This window comes from Leucopleurus acutus, assembly GCF_964270905.1.
Source record: "Leucopleurus acutus genome assembly, chromosome: 10".
In the NCBI taxonomy this organism is placed as follows: Eukaryota; Metazoa; Chordata; class Mammalia; order Artiodactyla; family Delphinidae; genus Leucopleurus; species Leucopleurus acutus.
Window position 1 is genome coordinate 45954191 of NC_139153.1, and position 16733 is coordinate 45970923.

Consider the following 16733-nt stretch of genomic DNA (forward strand, 5'->3'; position numbering starts at 1 on the left):
TTCCAAGGTGAAGCACAAGAAGCAGTGCAAATGGAGCTCATTCCTCCAGTTTGAGAGGGACATCCTGGGCTGCAGGGGCAAGGCTGGGCCATGTGGGGAATGGTGCCGCGTCCCGCTGGTGGTTGTGCTGTCTTGTGGGGTGGGAATGTCCACCCCATGGAAAGAGCCATCAGGCCTGGGCCCTGCGGTCTGTATTGATTCAGCGTGGCCAGCAGCACTGAGTCCCTACAGGACTGTCTCCTGTAGGGTCACGTTAGAGAAAGGAGCTGGCCTAGCTTATCAGCACTGACCTCAGCACTGTTACAAAGGTCTCTCTGCCCATGGTTTTCATCACCTTGGTTTCAGCCTAGGGTTTGTTTGTTAGTATCCATGGCTACTCCACGCTGGCCTCTGGTGACGTCCCTTGTTCAGGGCGGTTCTCTTTCTGGGGTGGGGGTACCAGCATCATCCCAGCGCTGGCCATGGGCAAAGCTGACCCACAGTCTGTGCATTTTGGGGTCCCCTCTCTGCCCTGCCCACTTGGGGCACCTGTCCCCCAGTCCCCAGCCGTCTTGTGTCTGAACTCCCCAAGAGCATTTTGTCACCTGGCGCTTCCTGTTTGTTCCATACGAATTTATACATGTGTCTGACCTTCCCAATTAGGCCTCGAAGTCCTCGAGGGTAGGATTCATGTGTTTACTCAGCTGTGGTTAAGGGCCCCAACTTGGGGGTCAAATAGAATCAGACCCTCTCATTATAGCTCTGTGACCTTGTGCAGTTTCATGTCTAAAATGTGGGTAATAGTACTTTCTTCCTAGGATGAGGATAGACCCTGAAGGCGGGGTCTACATCCAGCACTTAGACATCTAGCACTTAGCAGAGTGCTGGGCACACCGTGAGCGGTCCATAAGTGAGAAACTTGGTTATTACCAAGGAGGCCTTCATTAAATGCTCTGGTGATGAATGGCCACCATAGGTCAACTCTGAGTGTTCAAGGTTAGGGAAGGGTGGATGGTTATAGCACCCAACAGACCAGGTTCAAGTACATGGTTATGTCCTGTCTGGCTTTGGACGAGTCACTTAGCCCCTCTCTCTGTCTCATAGTGTTTCACGGGGGTCATATTTGTGTCATCGAGTTATTCTGGGTTTTAAGTGAAATAATATTTGTAAAATGCCCATGGTAGCAGTTAGCATGTTGTAAATACTTAATAGTTATTTCCTTTCTTCTTCCCGGCCTCTTCAGTAACTTGCTTTGGTGCCCTGCTCTCAGACTACCCTGGCAAGGGGAAGTGAGCCTGTCCGATCGTCACACTAAAATTTCAGCTGATGGTGATGTTGATGGGCAGGTAAATGTAGCCAGAGCTGTACAGTCAGGTCTCTGCTCTTGGCAAGACACCTCGCTCCCGCCTCCCAGTGCACAGACCCAGCACCACGCAGATGCTGGTCGTGGCCAAACAGACCACTCTTCGCGATGGACTGGGCTCTAGGCCGGCCTCTGCCACCACGCCGTCCCACAGACCGTCCCTGAAGCTGCCATGATAAACCAGCACCTTCCACCTAAGAGCAGTCGTAGTAGCCAGCAGCCTGCCCGTCTGCTTCTAGCTTAAGACCACAGCGGCTTATTAGTTGATGCCTTTCTGTTAATGCAGCTTCTCTCTCAGCAGCTTTGTGCCTCATCATGTCTTTGTGTCACACTGGATTTGAACTTGACTGCCTCTTTCCAGATGGCTTCTTTTTCATGCAGGAAGCCTCGCGGGGAGGGGATACCTCCCCTTTCCAAGACACATGCTCATCTGGAGGTGATGAGATATACACCAGGCTTTTATGTTTTCGCCCCTCTCTGGGCCCTCTGGTTGCTTAGAAATCAGCCTTTCTTTGCAAAGACTGGTCTGGGAGTAAAACAAAACCTTCCATTTTTTTTGAGCATCAACCATGTGTCGGGCCCCAAATGAATAAGACTCAGCTGCCATCATGTGACTTATACAGGTGGGAAGGGACCCGGGACATTCGCGAGAATTAGGTTCGTTATGCTTCTGGCCATTTTTGACGTGAAGCCATTTAAACAAGAATACAAAGCATTTGTTCCGCCTTTTTTCGTTTTGTTCTAATTACTGACAGATGAGCATTGTTTTTTATTACCAGGTACTGTGGGCCTCACCCTATCCCTGTACACACTTCAAGGGCTGCATGAAAATAGTTAGGTTTTATTTGTTTTTTAAGGCAAATCATGTGTGTCTTATGGGTTAATACAAGTTAATACACTTGGGCTTTGGGGCCAAGTCTAAATTATTTTGAAGATAGATGTTGAAGGGCAACAGGCAAAGGAAGGGCATGGCTGAATCTCCAAGAAGTGGCTGTAACTTGGGAGAAGGGTGGAAGAGTAAAACTGGAGAGAGCTGGCTCTCGGTTTTCTTATGGACGTATCATGAAATTCTTCTGCCATCTGAGCAAGTATTTATGACAACTATCTCTGTGTAAAATAGATACCTAGTGGGAACCTGCTATAAAGCACAGGAAGCTCAGCTCAGTGCTCTGTGATGACTTAGAGGGATGGGATGGGGGGTGGGGTGGGAGGGAGGTCCACGAGGGAGAGGATATATGTATACATATAGCTGATTCACTTCATTGTACAGCAGAAACAACATTGTAAAGCAGTTATATACTCCAATAAAAAATAAATACATAATAAATAAATAAAATAAAAAATAAAAATAGTCTAGTCTGTGTGAGATAGGTTAGTACATTTATGTGCCTGCCGTTCATCAGTGCTGATTTTTCGAATGGATGATTTGCTATTCCTAAACAATTTTGCTGTCTGAGAACATTCTTGTGGCCGGAGGAAGGACTCCGTCATGAGATCGTGGAAGAATGTGTTTACCTTGTCATGTTATGGGGACGCGGCTGGAGCATGGCATAGGTAGTTCAGGGATGCTTGTCTGCATGTTATTTGGTGGTAACTTAAAATATTGAGGTATAATTTACATACTGTAAAATTCGCCTATTTTAAGTGAACAGTTTAGTGTGTTTTAGTAAATTTACTGAGTTGGCAACCATCACCATAATTCGGTTTTGGAACATACACATCTCCCTCCTGTCAGATCCTTCGTGCCTGTTTACAGTTAATCCCCATTCCTACTCCTACTAATCTCAGGGAACCAGCGATCTGCTTTCTGTCTCTATAAGTTGCCTATGCTGGATAGTTAATATGAATGGAGTCATATAATAGATGGTCTTTTATGTCTAGCTTCTACTGAGCGTAACCTTTTTGTTTGTTTTGGACACCTTTTGGGGGAAGTGGATTTATTTGGTAGAGCTCCCTTGGTCAGAAGTGGAACTTCTATTTGAAATACTGTTCTCCTGGAGAGAGAAACTTGTGACGGTTTATTTTAGATTGAGTATCTAGAAAACTGGTGCTTGAAAAATGCAGCTTGTGTTTGTCTTCCTGTTTAAAGAGTCATTTGTTATTCCTCATTTCTCGGAAGAGAAACCCAAGACACACAATTACAGGAGTTTGCCCAGGGCCTCATGACCTTGGTAGAGTCTCCTATGAAAACCTCAGCCTCAGGGCCACAGAGTCAGGGATCTGACTTAGACCACAGATGCTTTTTGCTTTCTTTGTGCTTCTTAAAGTTTGTTGATTTGTGCTGACCTCAGCCTTGCCCTTGCGTTCTTTGTGGCTCCTTAGTTTAGTTCAGGAGCCAGACTGGCCTCAGTTCAGTTCCCGCCATATGCAACCTCATTTGTTGTGACCTTGGTCGGGTCCTTAACTTCTCTGAGCTTCAGTTTCCTCATCCATGGAGTAGTCATCATAACAGCGCCTACCCTGCAAGATTGTTCTGAGAAGTAAACGAAAGAAGCACATTAAATCCCCGGACATAGCAGGGCCTCCATAAATGTTAGCTGCTGCCCCTGCTAGGAGTCTCCTTTTATTTTGAAATTCGCCATTTGCGAGCTGTGTGACATTGGATGAGTTAGTTAACCTCTCTGGGCCTCAGTTTCTCATTTGTAAAATGAGGTTAATGTGAGTGCCTACCCTGTAGTATTTATTGCTCTGAGAAATAAATGATATAATCCATCTAGAGGGCTAAGAACAAGGCCAGGCTGTAGACAGCATGCTTTGGTAAAAGTAGGCTGCTGCTGCTACTAATTTCTCTTAAAAGTTACCTCAGGAAGGACCCTCTATCGTAGTCAACTGCATATTTTTTGAAAAATATTTTAAGTAATGTTTTCCCCATCAGTGCATGATCACTACAAAAAAAATTTTTAAGCACAAAAAAGAATATTAAAATTGGTAATTCTATCCAAATTTCAGTGTTTTTAATGGCTTTGCTGTTTTCTTGTGTGTATTGTAAATCCGTACACCCCCCTGCCGGTGAGATTATGTGTATTTTGAAAACATAACTGGAATAATAGTGCACATGCTTCCGTAGGAGTTTTTCATTTCTGCCTCTGACTTCTGTAGGTGGGCTCTGTCAAAGACCTCAGAACCTCCCGGAGGTTCTCCCTGCATCTTCTGCACCCCAAGCCTCCGGTCACTGTGTACGTGGTGACACTACGTGCCTGACTGGTTAATGCTGGAAAAAACCCTGGCCCAGGTGTACGTTTTATCGGGTTCAATTGTTAAAGCATGTTAAATATTTCTACAATTAGCTTTATAAAAGGGCAACACGAGGGGTCCTTGTGCTGGGGGATACAAGAAACTACACAGGCGATAACATCATTAGAGCTTAATATTCACACACACACATGCACACTCACAATCACACGTGCGCTCGCGTGCGCATTCAAGTAAAATGGGGAAATCGAGTAATATTCCTGGATTGTAGCAATGTCAGTACCCTGGTTGTGAATATAGTGTTACAAAATGTTACTTTTGGGTGACACTTAAAGGGTATATGGAATCTCTGTGTTATTTCTGACATCTGCATCTGATTATCTACACGTGATTAACGACAGTGATCTCAATTTTTAAAAAATAGCTTCAAAAATATAAGTATAATTTCCGTTTAATACAATCCCAGAGCAAAATGCTGCTCCGAATCTTGTTCTCTTATGTTAGGGTGACACAGAACCAAGATTAGTTTAAAATGTAGCCTGGTCGTCTTTTTTTCCAGGAAAGCAGAGGACTTGGTCCTTTGAGGAGAACAAGGGAGACATTAGCTGGCCCTAGAGTCGCAGCACAAGCTTCAACAGAGAGGCCTTTGTACCCGCCGGTAGATGACAGGGGACGCCATGCTCGTCCTAGAGGGACCTGGCTAGAGGGCTCCCGGGTCTTGTCTGTACCGTTGCAGAGCGTCATAGCTGTGCAGCATGAAAACCACCTCCTGTCCGAGGCACAGGAATCTCCACTTAAGGATTTCTTGTGACCTGGAGCTGATGATCTATTTAGAGCAATTTGAGCTGGACTCCATCTCCATCGAATTAAATTCTGGTTCAAACCAACCCTGTACATCTCCCTTGCTTTTCCTTGTGGGAAGAGAAGGAAAATGCCTGAGGCAATGCTCCCTCCAGTGGCTAGAGGGTTCCTGCCATAAACTGGGTGGAGGAGAGGCCAGCAAAGGAACCTCTGCTCATCCCCCCAGTCCCCAGCTCTGAGGGCCCTGTGTTGGGAGGGTTTCAGATTTGGAACCAGATTTCAGGTCTCCTCCTTAAGCTAGAAAATCATTCCAACAGATCAGATTTCTCTGCGCTCACCCACTAGGATGATCTCTACTTGGATTTATAAAATATTTAGAGACCTATCGCTCTCCAGTTGCAGTTAGCCATTAGTAACGCTACTGAGTTGGGTTTAGCAATACACTTCAGTTCCCAAAGGCCTTGCATGGGCTGTGACTGCAAGTGGGTTGTTGCGAAAGCTAAGTCCTCTACGCTTAAAAGAATGATTTTCTAGAGTCTTAGTTATGAGGAGTTACTAACAAGTTATTACGTAGCCCCTAAGTGGCTGGTTTCAAAACATTTTACACTTTGGCCCTAAATCCATTTGCTTTCACTCCTTCCTCCTCAGAATAAAACCCATGCTACCTTCACGGTATTTGGACTACAAATCGATTCCTTGCCATTGATTTAAAATAAAACCACCCTGAGATTTTTCTGGAGACTGAAGCCTCCTTTCAGTGCACACCCTTTTTCTCCAGTGGAAGAACACAGTCCTAAAGTGGCCTGCAGACCGCCTCTTAAGCCCTCTTAAGCAAATGGCATATGTCATGAAATACCATATGTGAGAGTATTGGGTGGGAGTGTGGATTAAAAAAACAAAATCTGTCACCCTGGTTTTCATGGTTTGGAAACCGGTTGCATAGCCTTAGAATTTAGTCCATTTGGGGAAGAGTGAGCTGTGTGCCATTATGAAATTATCAGCTAAGGCTGTTTAATAATTATACCAAGAGCTGCTTTGGGAAGGACCCAGTCTATCCACGTAGTGGGGTCTGTACAGTGAGTGGGTTCGAGATCCTCTGGATTTTTCTGACGGTTCATACCTCAGTCACTGTGCTGCTGACCCACTTTGGTTTGCTGACCGTATACGAAGCCAGACCCCTTTCCACTCCAGCGCCCTGCCCTCAGCACCACCCCCGAGTGTGCACGTGCGTATGTGCACGTACGCGCACACACACACACACACACACACACACACACACACACACACACACACGCGGCGTCAAGGCTTTGCAGTGAACAGTAGACCCCTGCCCCCTCACCCCACAGCTTGAATCTTTTCTCCGGAACCGGGGAACAAAACCTGGTGGGGCTGAACCCAGCAAAACCAATCACCCTTTATGCCCAGTACGGCTTTAGAGTCACTTTTTTAGGTGGGTTGTTTGTTTGGCAGGCTTGTAGCATCAGTAGTTTCATTGTCGTTTTTATTTCTTGCAGTTTTATGTGCTGAAAGAGTTGGCCAGATGACTAAGACATATAATGACATAGATTCTGTAACTCGGCTTCTTGAGGAGGTAAGTGATTTGGGGCAAGGCAAAGAGTCATTTATAGTTGATTATAATTTATATCAATTAAAGCATACATTACGATCTTTCTCGGTGAAGAATCTCAGCAACTGAGCCCTCTCAGGGTAGAATTCAGTGGCTTTATTTATTTATCTTTTGAACTGAGAGCTATGTTGGCTTCTGTCACTGTAACTTTGTACAAGGTATTTTGGATTTTAAAAGGAATGTATTAATGACACAGAATAGGGTGGCATTTAAATACTTGCTGTAGAATACCCTGTTTAAGATTTATAAACCCTTAAAATATATATTAATGATATATGTTAAGTGTGTACAAAAAATGTCAGAAAAATACATCATTATCCATATCTTTGTAACGTTTTAGTTGCATTTTGTTATGTTTTTATTTACATCAGGTTAAGGGAATATTATTATGCAGTGTCAGCATGGAAATAACCAAAACAAGCATGGCAAGGAAAATTTAGGAAACGTGCTTGGGATTAGGTGAGCTGCAGTTAGTTTAGAGACCATGCTTTTCTCAATTTCTTCTCAGCATTCTGTTGACAGTTGAGAATTAAGGTGCTTTGGTGGCCTCTGGAAGCAGATGAGTGTAATGTGTGTATCCCCATGCCTTCAACAGGCCAGAACATGGTAGGTTCTCAGTATTTATTGAATAAGTGCCCATCTTAAAGCACTACCTCCCACTCTCCCCACAAAATCAGACCTCAGATGCAGAGGTGCTAACCTTTTTTTTAAAGATTTTTTTTTTGATGTGGACCATTTTTAAAGTCTTTATAGAATTTGTTACAATATCGCTTCTGTTTTATGTTTTGGTTTTTTGGACCTGAGGCGTGTGGGATCTTAGCTCCCTGACCAGGGATCGAACCCACACCCCCTGCATTGGAGGGCGAAGTCTTAACCACTGGACCGCCAGGGAAGTTCCAGAGGTGCTAACTTTTAGACCCTGGTTTCTGCTCTAGAATCTAGAATGATTTGGGGTCATGTGACTATTCATTGGCCCTTCTTGAGGAAGAGAGTAGAAAGATATGAGAGACACAGAAATCATCATTTTCAGCCAGTGGCAGAACAAAGTTGAAACGCAGGACCAAGCAGGAGTGTGGGACCTGAGGTTTTTTGGTGGGGGCATCTTTTCATCCCTTTATTTATTTATTTATTTTTGCGGTACGCAGGACTGCCACTGCTGTGGCCTCTCCCACCGCGGAGCACAGGCTCCGGATACGCAGGCCCAGCGGCCACGGCTCTCGGGCCTAGCCGCTCCGCGGCATGTGGGATTCCCCCCAGACCAGGGCACGAACCCGGGTCCGCTACATCGGCAGGCGGACCCTCAACCACTGCGCCACCAGAGAAGCCCTTTTCACCCCATTTTTATGTCTCTCTCTTTCCCTGCGCTTTTCCCTTCTGCACATCCAGTGTTCTCCTACCTGCTCTGAGGGCTGGACCCTTCCAATACTCCCCTACCCCTACCTCAAGTTCCTGAGGGTTCACCTGCCCTGCTACACACTCCCCTCCCATTCTCCTGAAGGCCACCCACGGGTAGACCCAGTGAAGCTGAGACAGGGCAGGAGCCGAGACCCGCTTGACCACCTGCATGTCAGGGAAGTTACAAACTCCTCAGCCCCGAATAAGTGAGTTTAGATTTTTTGGCCGTGTGACAGGGCCGTTGGTGAGGCATTTTAGGGCACTGGCCTTCTGGTGACTCTCCAGTTGCAGCCGTCTTGGCGGCTGGCATTAGTGACCTCGTAGGCTAGCTTGGTTGGCACCACCAACTTTTGAAAATAGTTTCCACCATGTTCCCCCTTCCTGCTGTGTCAATTTTCCCCAACAGTGTCCTGTTTCTAAATCCACTCCTCACTCCATACCCAATTAGTCCTCAAGTCTTCTGAGGGAGGTCCTATGTCTGTACCTTTATTATTTTTTTTCCAAGGCCACCACTCCAGCTCCTGGAGCCCTGGCAGTGAGATTTGAGTTTTCTCTCTGCTGTCATCTTCCCTGCAGCTGCCACCCTCCCACGCCCTCTTTAATGACCTCGGCTTCCCGCGACACTCAGAACTCCTTGGCACGGCATTCAAGGCTACACACTTGATCACATTCCTGAATCCTCTTAATACTCATCACCGGGACCTGCCTCCTGCTCTCCCACCTGTGACCTTTTGCACCGTTGGGCCCCTCTGTCTTTTCTTGCCTTGAGTGTCATACTGCAGGGCTCATTGGGGATCTCTGAAGCTGTCACACTCCCCCAGCCCCAGGTAGTCCGTGCCCCAGCCAGCCCTGAGCTCAGGAACCACCCTGTCATTCTGTTGGCTTTGTTCATCCAACTGGATTGGTTAGAAGTTTTTCCAAGGCGAGGACCCTGTTGGGTCCTGATTTCTTTTGCCCTTTTAATCTTGGAAATGATGGGCCTTTGAGAAGTGTCTGCCTCTGTGGTCACGCTTAAAATTAAGGGTAAACTTTGAGAGCTGGGTGTCATCTGTGCATCATCTCATTAATTCTGCGGTAGTTCTCAGAAGTAGATGCCACTATTTCCCCCATCCTGCTGTGAGGGGACCTGCATTTGAGAGGACAGACGACACCCGGTGGCTCAGCTGCCTTCCAGCCCGGGCCCTTAACCACTATGCACGTGGCCCTGCTGATTTTGGCTGTAGTTTTTACTGCCCTGTTTATTTAGTTTTGGGGAGTACGGTGAGTTGATTGTCAATGAGACATTTTTACTTTAAAAACATGAACTGGATAACTTTTTTTTTAATGGGATGCTGCTTCAGTGAGTATCCATGGCCCGTGGTTCCTGGCTCCTGCCGGGTGTGAGCTGGCAGGGCTGGGTGAGGACTTTGCAGGGCCAGACCCGTCTCTGCTTGGATGTTTGAGGACCACGTCAGAGGAGCCTGGGACTCCAGCCCTGTGTGGAGATCCTGGTCATCAGCACTTCACAGCTCATTGCTTAAATGAGTGTCACTGTATCAAGAAGTATGCTGTCGTCTTTAAAAAAAAAACTGAGTTGCTCAAAAGAATATTTGTGGGGCAGTCTCTTCAGGTGGCTCTTTGCTGTGCTTTTTGTTTTATTTTTAACAGCTCACCATGGCCATGGTCTGTGTGCATCAGTGTGTTTTATATACAATGCTGTGCCTCTCCTTTTCCTGATAAGAATCACATCTCAGTTGCTGCCTTTCTTTGGAACTAGGCGGGTTTCCTGGTTAAAGTCTAATTGCCCCAGTCACGTGAAGGTTGTGCCATGCTGTGCTTTTCTTGGCTTTGGTTCCGTTTCCTCTGGTCGTTTGCTTTGGTTTTGCACGGCTGCCGCAGGCAGGCGGGGTGCTGGCGGGATTTGCACGGGATGCCGGAGCACAGCCCTTGGCCAATGTGAAGAGTTTGCTTTCGGGTTAAAGGGGAAGAGGATCCTGCAGCTCGCCCTGGCTTTTGCTGCTGTTCGGAATTTACCTTTGGGCAAAGCTGTCTCCTCCCCAGTTACGGAGAGGGTTATTCCAGGAGCTCCTTAGTCATGCTTTTTTATCCCCAAATGGGTGAATGAGATGAGTCAGCTGCTCAGCGTGGGAGGCAGGCAGCTCTCCGTCTCTGGGGCCGTGCCAGGCGGCTCGAGTGTTCATGGTCATTGCTAAAAGAGACTTGTGTCTCAGCAGACACAAGTCACAGTCTTTTTTAAAAAAAAATTTATTGGAGTATAGTTGCTTTACAAGGTTGTGTTAACTTCTACTGCCCAGCAAAATGAATCAGCCATACATATACGTATATCCTACAGTGCATTAAGTTTTCAGCGAAACATAGCTGCGGAGAGGGAGCTAGGAGAGCCAGAATGAGCCCCACCTGACCGCCATCTCCTGGGGAATAAAAGAACCAGTTCTTCTAATAGCTGATTTCCAAATTGAGACTTATTTATGGTCTTATTTTCTTACTGGAGTTTGATCCAGTGGTCATTTCCTAGCTGTTTTCCTGGTTTTCGAAGTAAATATTTATCACATGTTGGCTGGTTGTAAGAAATGAGACTCTTTTCATTACTGAAGTTCTTTTTTTTTTTTTTTTTTTTTTTTTTTTGCGGCACGCGGGCCTCTCACTGCTGTGGCCTCTCCCGTTGCGGAGCACAGGCTCCGGACGCGCAGGCTCAGCGGCCGTGGCTCACGGGCCCAGCCGCTCCGCGGCATGTGGGATCTTCCCGGAACGGGGCACGAACCCATGTCCCCTGCATCGGCAGGCGAACTCTCAACCACTGCGCCACCAGGGAAGCCCGATTACTGAAATTCTTAAAGAGAAACCCAACTGGCCTTTTGCCTTAGAAAAACCAGAGACCTTCTGATGACTTTTTTGTTTAAGAATTTCATTTCATCTCTGAATATTTTTACTCTAACTTCCTTTTTTTTTTTTTTTTTTTTCCAGCAGAGCATTTTCTTTATGTTACTATACAGATTAGATTTTGGGTGTAGACAAAGTGAGAGTTTTCCCCTCCGGAGGGCAAGGAGGCCCTCAAGTCTGAGATTTGACGTGTATTAGGGTATAGTGGGGAGGGGCGAGGGGCTTCGTTGTCGAGCCCCTCAGCATTTGTTTCCTTCCCCTGCCTGCGTCCCATTCCTCTTGGGTTCTGGCCCCTGTGTGCCGTGGGACGCCTTCAGCATTCTTCACGTGCTCATCGGTGCCTTGCCCAGCCTGTCTTCATCATTATGATTCTGGCTTGATTCGTTTGCACTGAAATCTGCCTACGAAATGTCTATGTGCGCTGGAACTTAGCAGCTGGATTGCGTGACGGCAAGCAGCACAGAACGGTAGGCAGTGAACCAGCGAGCATGAAGCACCTGCTGGGTATTCAGTCTGAGGGCTTGCTCTAGTAGAAAGATTTAACAGACTGGAGTGAGAGATGTATGGAGACCACACTTCCAAAGGGAAATGGACAGTGGTACTACAGTTTTCACGGAGAGCTAGCCAGCTGAAACCACCTGCACTAGTTGCTAATTTTGAGACGGCCCCTGGAGAAGTGGGTTCCCTCACACAATCCCTGTGGGTCATTTCCTCCCAGTACCAAATACGCACAACCGTTGTGTCTGAAAAGTAATAAAGGGCCACTGAGATAAGGACCCTCCTTGGTAGACACAGTAGCCGGCACGGATGAATGCACAGAGAGGGGCGTCTCGGTTCGTTGGGCAGACTCACTGGTCCCCTTTGTTCCCTGGGAGGGCATGAGGGGGAGGCACAGATTGGGAAAGAGTTGGAGGAATTTATGGCTCACTTGACATGACACCCAGCTGGCTTCTGGGACAGCAGTTACAGGTTTCAGGACCATGGAAGACCTAGGGGAGAGAGACCATCATTCATGCAAGAGCTCCAGAGAGCCAAATCGCTGTTGGATTCAGTCCCCCCAAACTATGCTCTGACCTCCAGTGCTCTGCTCGTAATTCAGCGAAAGTCCCGCGATGAGCAAAGGAAGGTGTGCTACTGTTGTATGGTATAATTTGGTGGATATATAAAAAGTTAGAAACAAAAGATGCTTTTTGAAATATCTTACAACTCAATGAATCATAGAGCTAGAAGATTCTTCCAAGGGTCCCTCAGCAAGTCTGCCCGTCCACCCTACCTCATCTCGCAGACGAGGGAACTGGGCCCCAGGGATGTTGAATCAGAACCCAGACTCTCAAATTTTAGGGTAGAACGGTTCACCTGGAGCAGTTAAACTTTTGACGGGTACCTGCTATAAGAAATGCCTCTTAGGTTGTCGGTAAATGTGTGACAAGCAAAATTTAAGCATGAAGTGATAACCTTACTATGTGGAATGCACTTTGGTCTTTCAGATCTATGCTGTTGAATGTCATTTAAAACAAGATGGCGGTTGCCATGACTAAAATGATTCTCAACCTACTGATGGTTTCTAATCTGTGTTTGGGATGAGTGGAAGCTGTAAGACTACATTGTTATCAGAAGCGGGGATTCCTGAATCCCCAGCTTTTTTCTGCTCAAAACCCCATGTCCCTCTTCTTCTGCTTTTTTACACCAGATGAGCAGAATAATTAGCGTAGGCTTCTAAAAGGATTTCGTTTTCTGGAGTTCTCCTCCCCATGCCAATCCCCGCCTAAAAGGGAGCAAGTGCCTCTACTCGTGATGGCCAGCAGTTTCACCAGCAAGGATCAGTGAGTCTGCATTTGGTGACGGCGTCCACGCCGCTGTCCCCACTGTCAGGCAACAACTTTCCTCCCATAAAGGCAGCTGTATCTTCGTATGCCAGTAAAGATTTTCCTCTGTGCCCTGCTGTGCTCTAAATGTCAGCAACTGAGCTAACAGAAAATTCTGTCTGCAAAAGTCTTTGTTTCTGAAGTAGGGCAATGTTATGCATTGTTTCTCCGTTTTTAAAGCTATTTTTTAAAAAAAATAAAGCCTAAGTAGCCTACCTTCCATAAGTAAAAGAAACATAACTGTATCCTGTTTTAGAGTAACTTTAAACATTTTTGTTTCATACGCGGTAAATCTAAGGAACTCAGTAAATTCCAGCTTCACGTGTGCCAGAGAGGCTGCCTTGGCTATTTTAAGTGCACTTTGGAATTTCTGGATTCACTTATTCACTGAGCAAATACTTACCGAGTGTCTCCCTGTGCTGGGTGCTGGCGATACAATAGCCCAGCCCTTCAGGTAGAGAGATAGGTTATCAAATGATTACACAAGGACCAAAAGCAGTTGGATAGAAAGGTTTTTGGAAGCATGTCTTTCCTGTAGGAAGAGACTTGTTTTCATTAGATCGGAAGGTTCCCTTTCATTGCTTGGGGCCCTGGTAGCTGAGTGAGCTCCTCTTTGAACAGGTATCAGACGCTGGTGCGTGGATGGTGAATTAGTTGATTCCCTTGTCCTTGCTGAACGCCCTTGTTTTCCTCAGTTGACCCTGAGTTCTGTGGGCTCCTGCTGGAAGCACGGGTTTTCTCAACCTCTGCTCTCGCTTCTGCCTTTCACAGAAAGAGCGGGATCTAGAGTTGGCTGCTCGGATCGGCCAGTCGTTGTTGAAGAAGAACAAGACACTAACCGAGAGGAATGAGTTGCTGGAGGAGCAGGTGGAACACATCAGGGAGGAGGTGAGGACCTGCCAGCAGGGGCGTCTGCAGGGGCTTGGGTGCCGCAAAAGGCGTGCCTGAGGAAGGTGATGATTTCATGGCATCCCGCTGGGGAAGGCCCTCCCCGGACATGGAGAGCTGCCTTCCTGCTGCCCCTCCTGTTCATCTGTGTCTCCTTCCGACAGTGTGGACGGGTCGCCCAGGCTGGGACCAGCCCTCACATGGTCAGTAGGCCCCCAGTGTGGGCCAGCTACAGCCCGTGTCCTCCAGGAGTCTAGATCATCATGTCAGCTGAGAAAGACACTCAGAGCTGGCTGAAGGGCACACAGGCTATTCCAACAATGAGAGGAGATTCCTGAGCCGGGGTGGGCGTTGGCAGGCGGAGAAGGAACTGCAGCCATGCTGCAGAGTGAGGCAGTGATTGCCCCTTCATCAGCACAATATAATCTTGTGTTTCTAAAACAAAACCAAAAATAACCTATTGTTTTCATGATCGAAGCCCTACTATGTTAATGATACAAATCTTGGTCTATATCTTCGGCCCCATCATTATGGGGGGTGGGGGGCAGGGGAAGAACATTTTAGGCTTAACTTAGGGGCTGAGGTCTCAGAGGAGCGGCACCGGTTTTCTGGGAGGGATACAGTGTGGACGGAGGAGGAAGGCTGCAGAGTCGGGGGGGTTTGCTACAACCAGAATTAGGAGCTTACAGCCAGGCCCCCCTTGCTAGTGTCTTTGCCATCATCCTAACTGGCCTTTTTTTCTTTCTTTTTTTTTTTTTTTGCGGTACGCGGGCCTCTCACTGTTGTGGCCTCTCCCGTTGCGGAGCACAGGCTCCGGACACGCAGGCTCAGCGGCCATGGCTCACGGGCCCAGCCGCTCCGCAGCATGTGGGATCTTCCCGGACCGGGGCACGAACCCGTGTCCCCTGCATCGGCAGGCGGACTCTCAACCACTGTGCCACCAGGGAAGCCCCCTAACTGGCCTTTGAACAGTGAATCTGAACTGTGAGGACTTTGATTGGCTTTCCTTCTTCTCATTTCTTCTCCCTTATTTTCTATCAGAAACTTTCTTGGGGGGGGGTGGCGACGGGGATGCCCTTATTCATGTCCCTAAGACGTATTCAGACTTTTTCCTCATTAAAGATATTCCCAGCTATTGTTGTCTGGGTTTACCAATCATTTAGTGTGATGAAACAGAGTAGCCACTCGATAAGAAAACATTTTTTTAAGGGTTTATTGTAATTTTTATTGATTTTTTTTCCCCTTCCGGTGTTACTGAGATATAATTGATGTACAGCACTGTATAAAGGCAAGTTTTAATCCTGGGCTTTCTTTAAAAGGTGATGAGGTAAGATACGGTCGTGTTCAAGGAGAAATAAAGTTGACCCCTGCTCTCCCGGCCTCCAGCATCATGACCTGAATCTCCCTTCTCCCAAGTATGGGAGAAGGTCAGCCTGGCCCCCTACTTGGTCCCTTCTGAGCAGAGGGACATGCCATCAGGAACCAGTAAATGGTCACCCGTCGCCCCTCACGCGCTACTTCTCCAAGGTGCTGCCCTTGCTTGGGGCTTCCTTTCCTCGCACAAAGTGCATCCTGCACTTGGGGGTGGAAGTGACTTTCTGTCCCCTTGGGAAACCTTGGAGTTTGAAAACTGTTTCCCCTGGGCACATCATTAAATGATCAGTCTAGGTGTTGAAGCCGAAGCCTTTACGCACATAAAGCTGGTTTCTCCATGGAAGATAAAATATATTCGCGGTGTTGTGTAGGAAAGTTGGGATCAACTATAGACCCCAAATCAAATTAGAAACAAGAAAGAATTAAAACGATTATGATCCTCGCTCACAGTGCTGGTTGCCTATTCATCGGTGCTGAATGGGGAAAGGGCAGGTGAAAATCTTTATGGCTCAGGTTTATTTTAAACCTGAAGTATAAATAAGTGCGACTTGCAGAGCCATCCTTGCAGAGTAGTCGGTACGGCCAGTTCCTCATGGTTGCCTCTTTTCTTCCTGTATCTGGAATGCCTATCTTGTAGTCATTGAGTACAAAGCAAGGTCTGGCCAAGCTTGGCCAGAATTCCTGTGAGGGTGTAGCAGTCACAAGGTGGCGCTATGAGATTTTCCAAGCGGGAGAACAAGGGTTGCCGGGCTCGCTGCTTGCAGCTGCCCACCCGGAACTGACAACACCAGGGGTCCTGGTCCGAGATGGGATTTGGTTTTGGCAGAAGTGAATGGCCTCTTCCTCCATGTGGTAACATGGTCCGCTTCTCTGAGTGTTTTCCCAGCTGGTCATCCATTTACTTGCAAAGCCCCTCTGCTGTCTTGCTGCCCCCCCCCCCACCCCCGCCCCAGCCATCATTCTAGCACCTTCTAGTCCCCTCTCACCTCTTCTTTGTACCGAAGTAAAAACTACAAATTTAAACAGAGGGATTTTTGCCAAAAAGTAATTGATTGTATTTTTCTTGAATGGGATCAAACTCAACCCTTTGTTTTCCTTGAATAGCACAAAATCGGTGGCATGCCTTCACTTTGAGTGAGGAATTTAAAAAATGTTGTCAGTGAGCAATAAGTGTTTAATTAAGCACGAGTGGGGATGCTGTCGCACTTAGAGAGCGCGTGACGGGCTGTGTTTGTGCAGGTGTCACAGCTCCGGCATGAACTGTCCATGAAGGATGAGCTGCTTCAGTTCTACACCAGCGCCGCAGAGGAGAGCGAGCCGGAGTCTGTGTGCTCCACCCCGTAAGTCACCCAAGGGCCTGTCTCTAGAG

General features: G+C 47.2%; 1 protein-coding gene across 2 annotated transcripts in view; it reads left to right on the plus strand.

Moving 5' to 3' along the window:
* Positions 1-16733, plus strand: part of TRAK1 (trafficking kinesin protein 1) — a 104637-nt gene that overhangs the window by 53646 nt on the left and 34258 nt on the right. For both annotated transcript variants that reach the window (XM_082849146.1, XM_082849147.1), the window contains 3 exons: positions 6850-6926; positions 13874-13990; positions 16604-16704. In XM_082849146.1, coding sequence (XP_082705272.1) covers positions 6876-6926; positions 13874-13990; positions 16604-16704 — 269 coding nt within the window. In that variant the 5' untranslated portion in view covers positions 6850-6875. Of the gene's footprint in view, positions 1-6849; positions 6927-13873; positions 13991-16603; positions 16705-16733 lie in introns of those variants that run through there.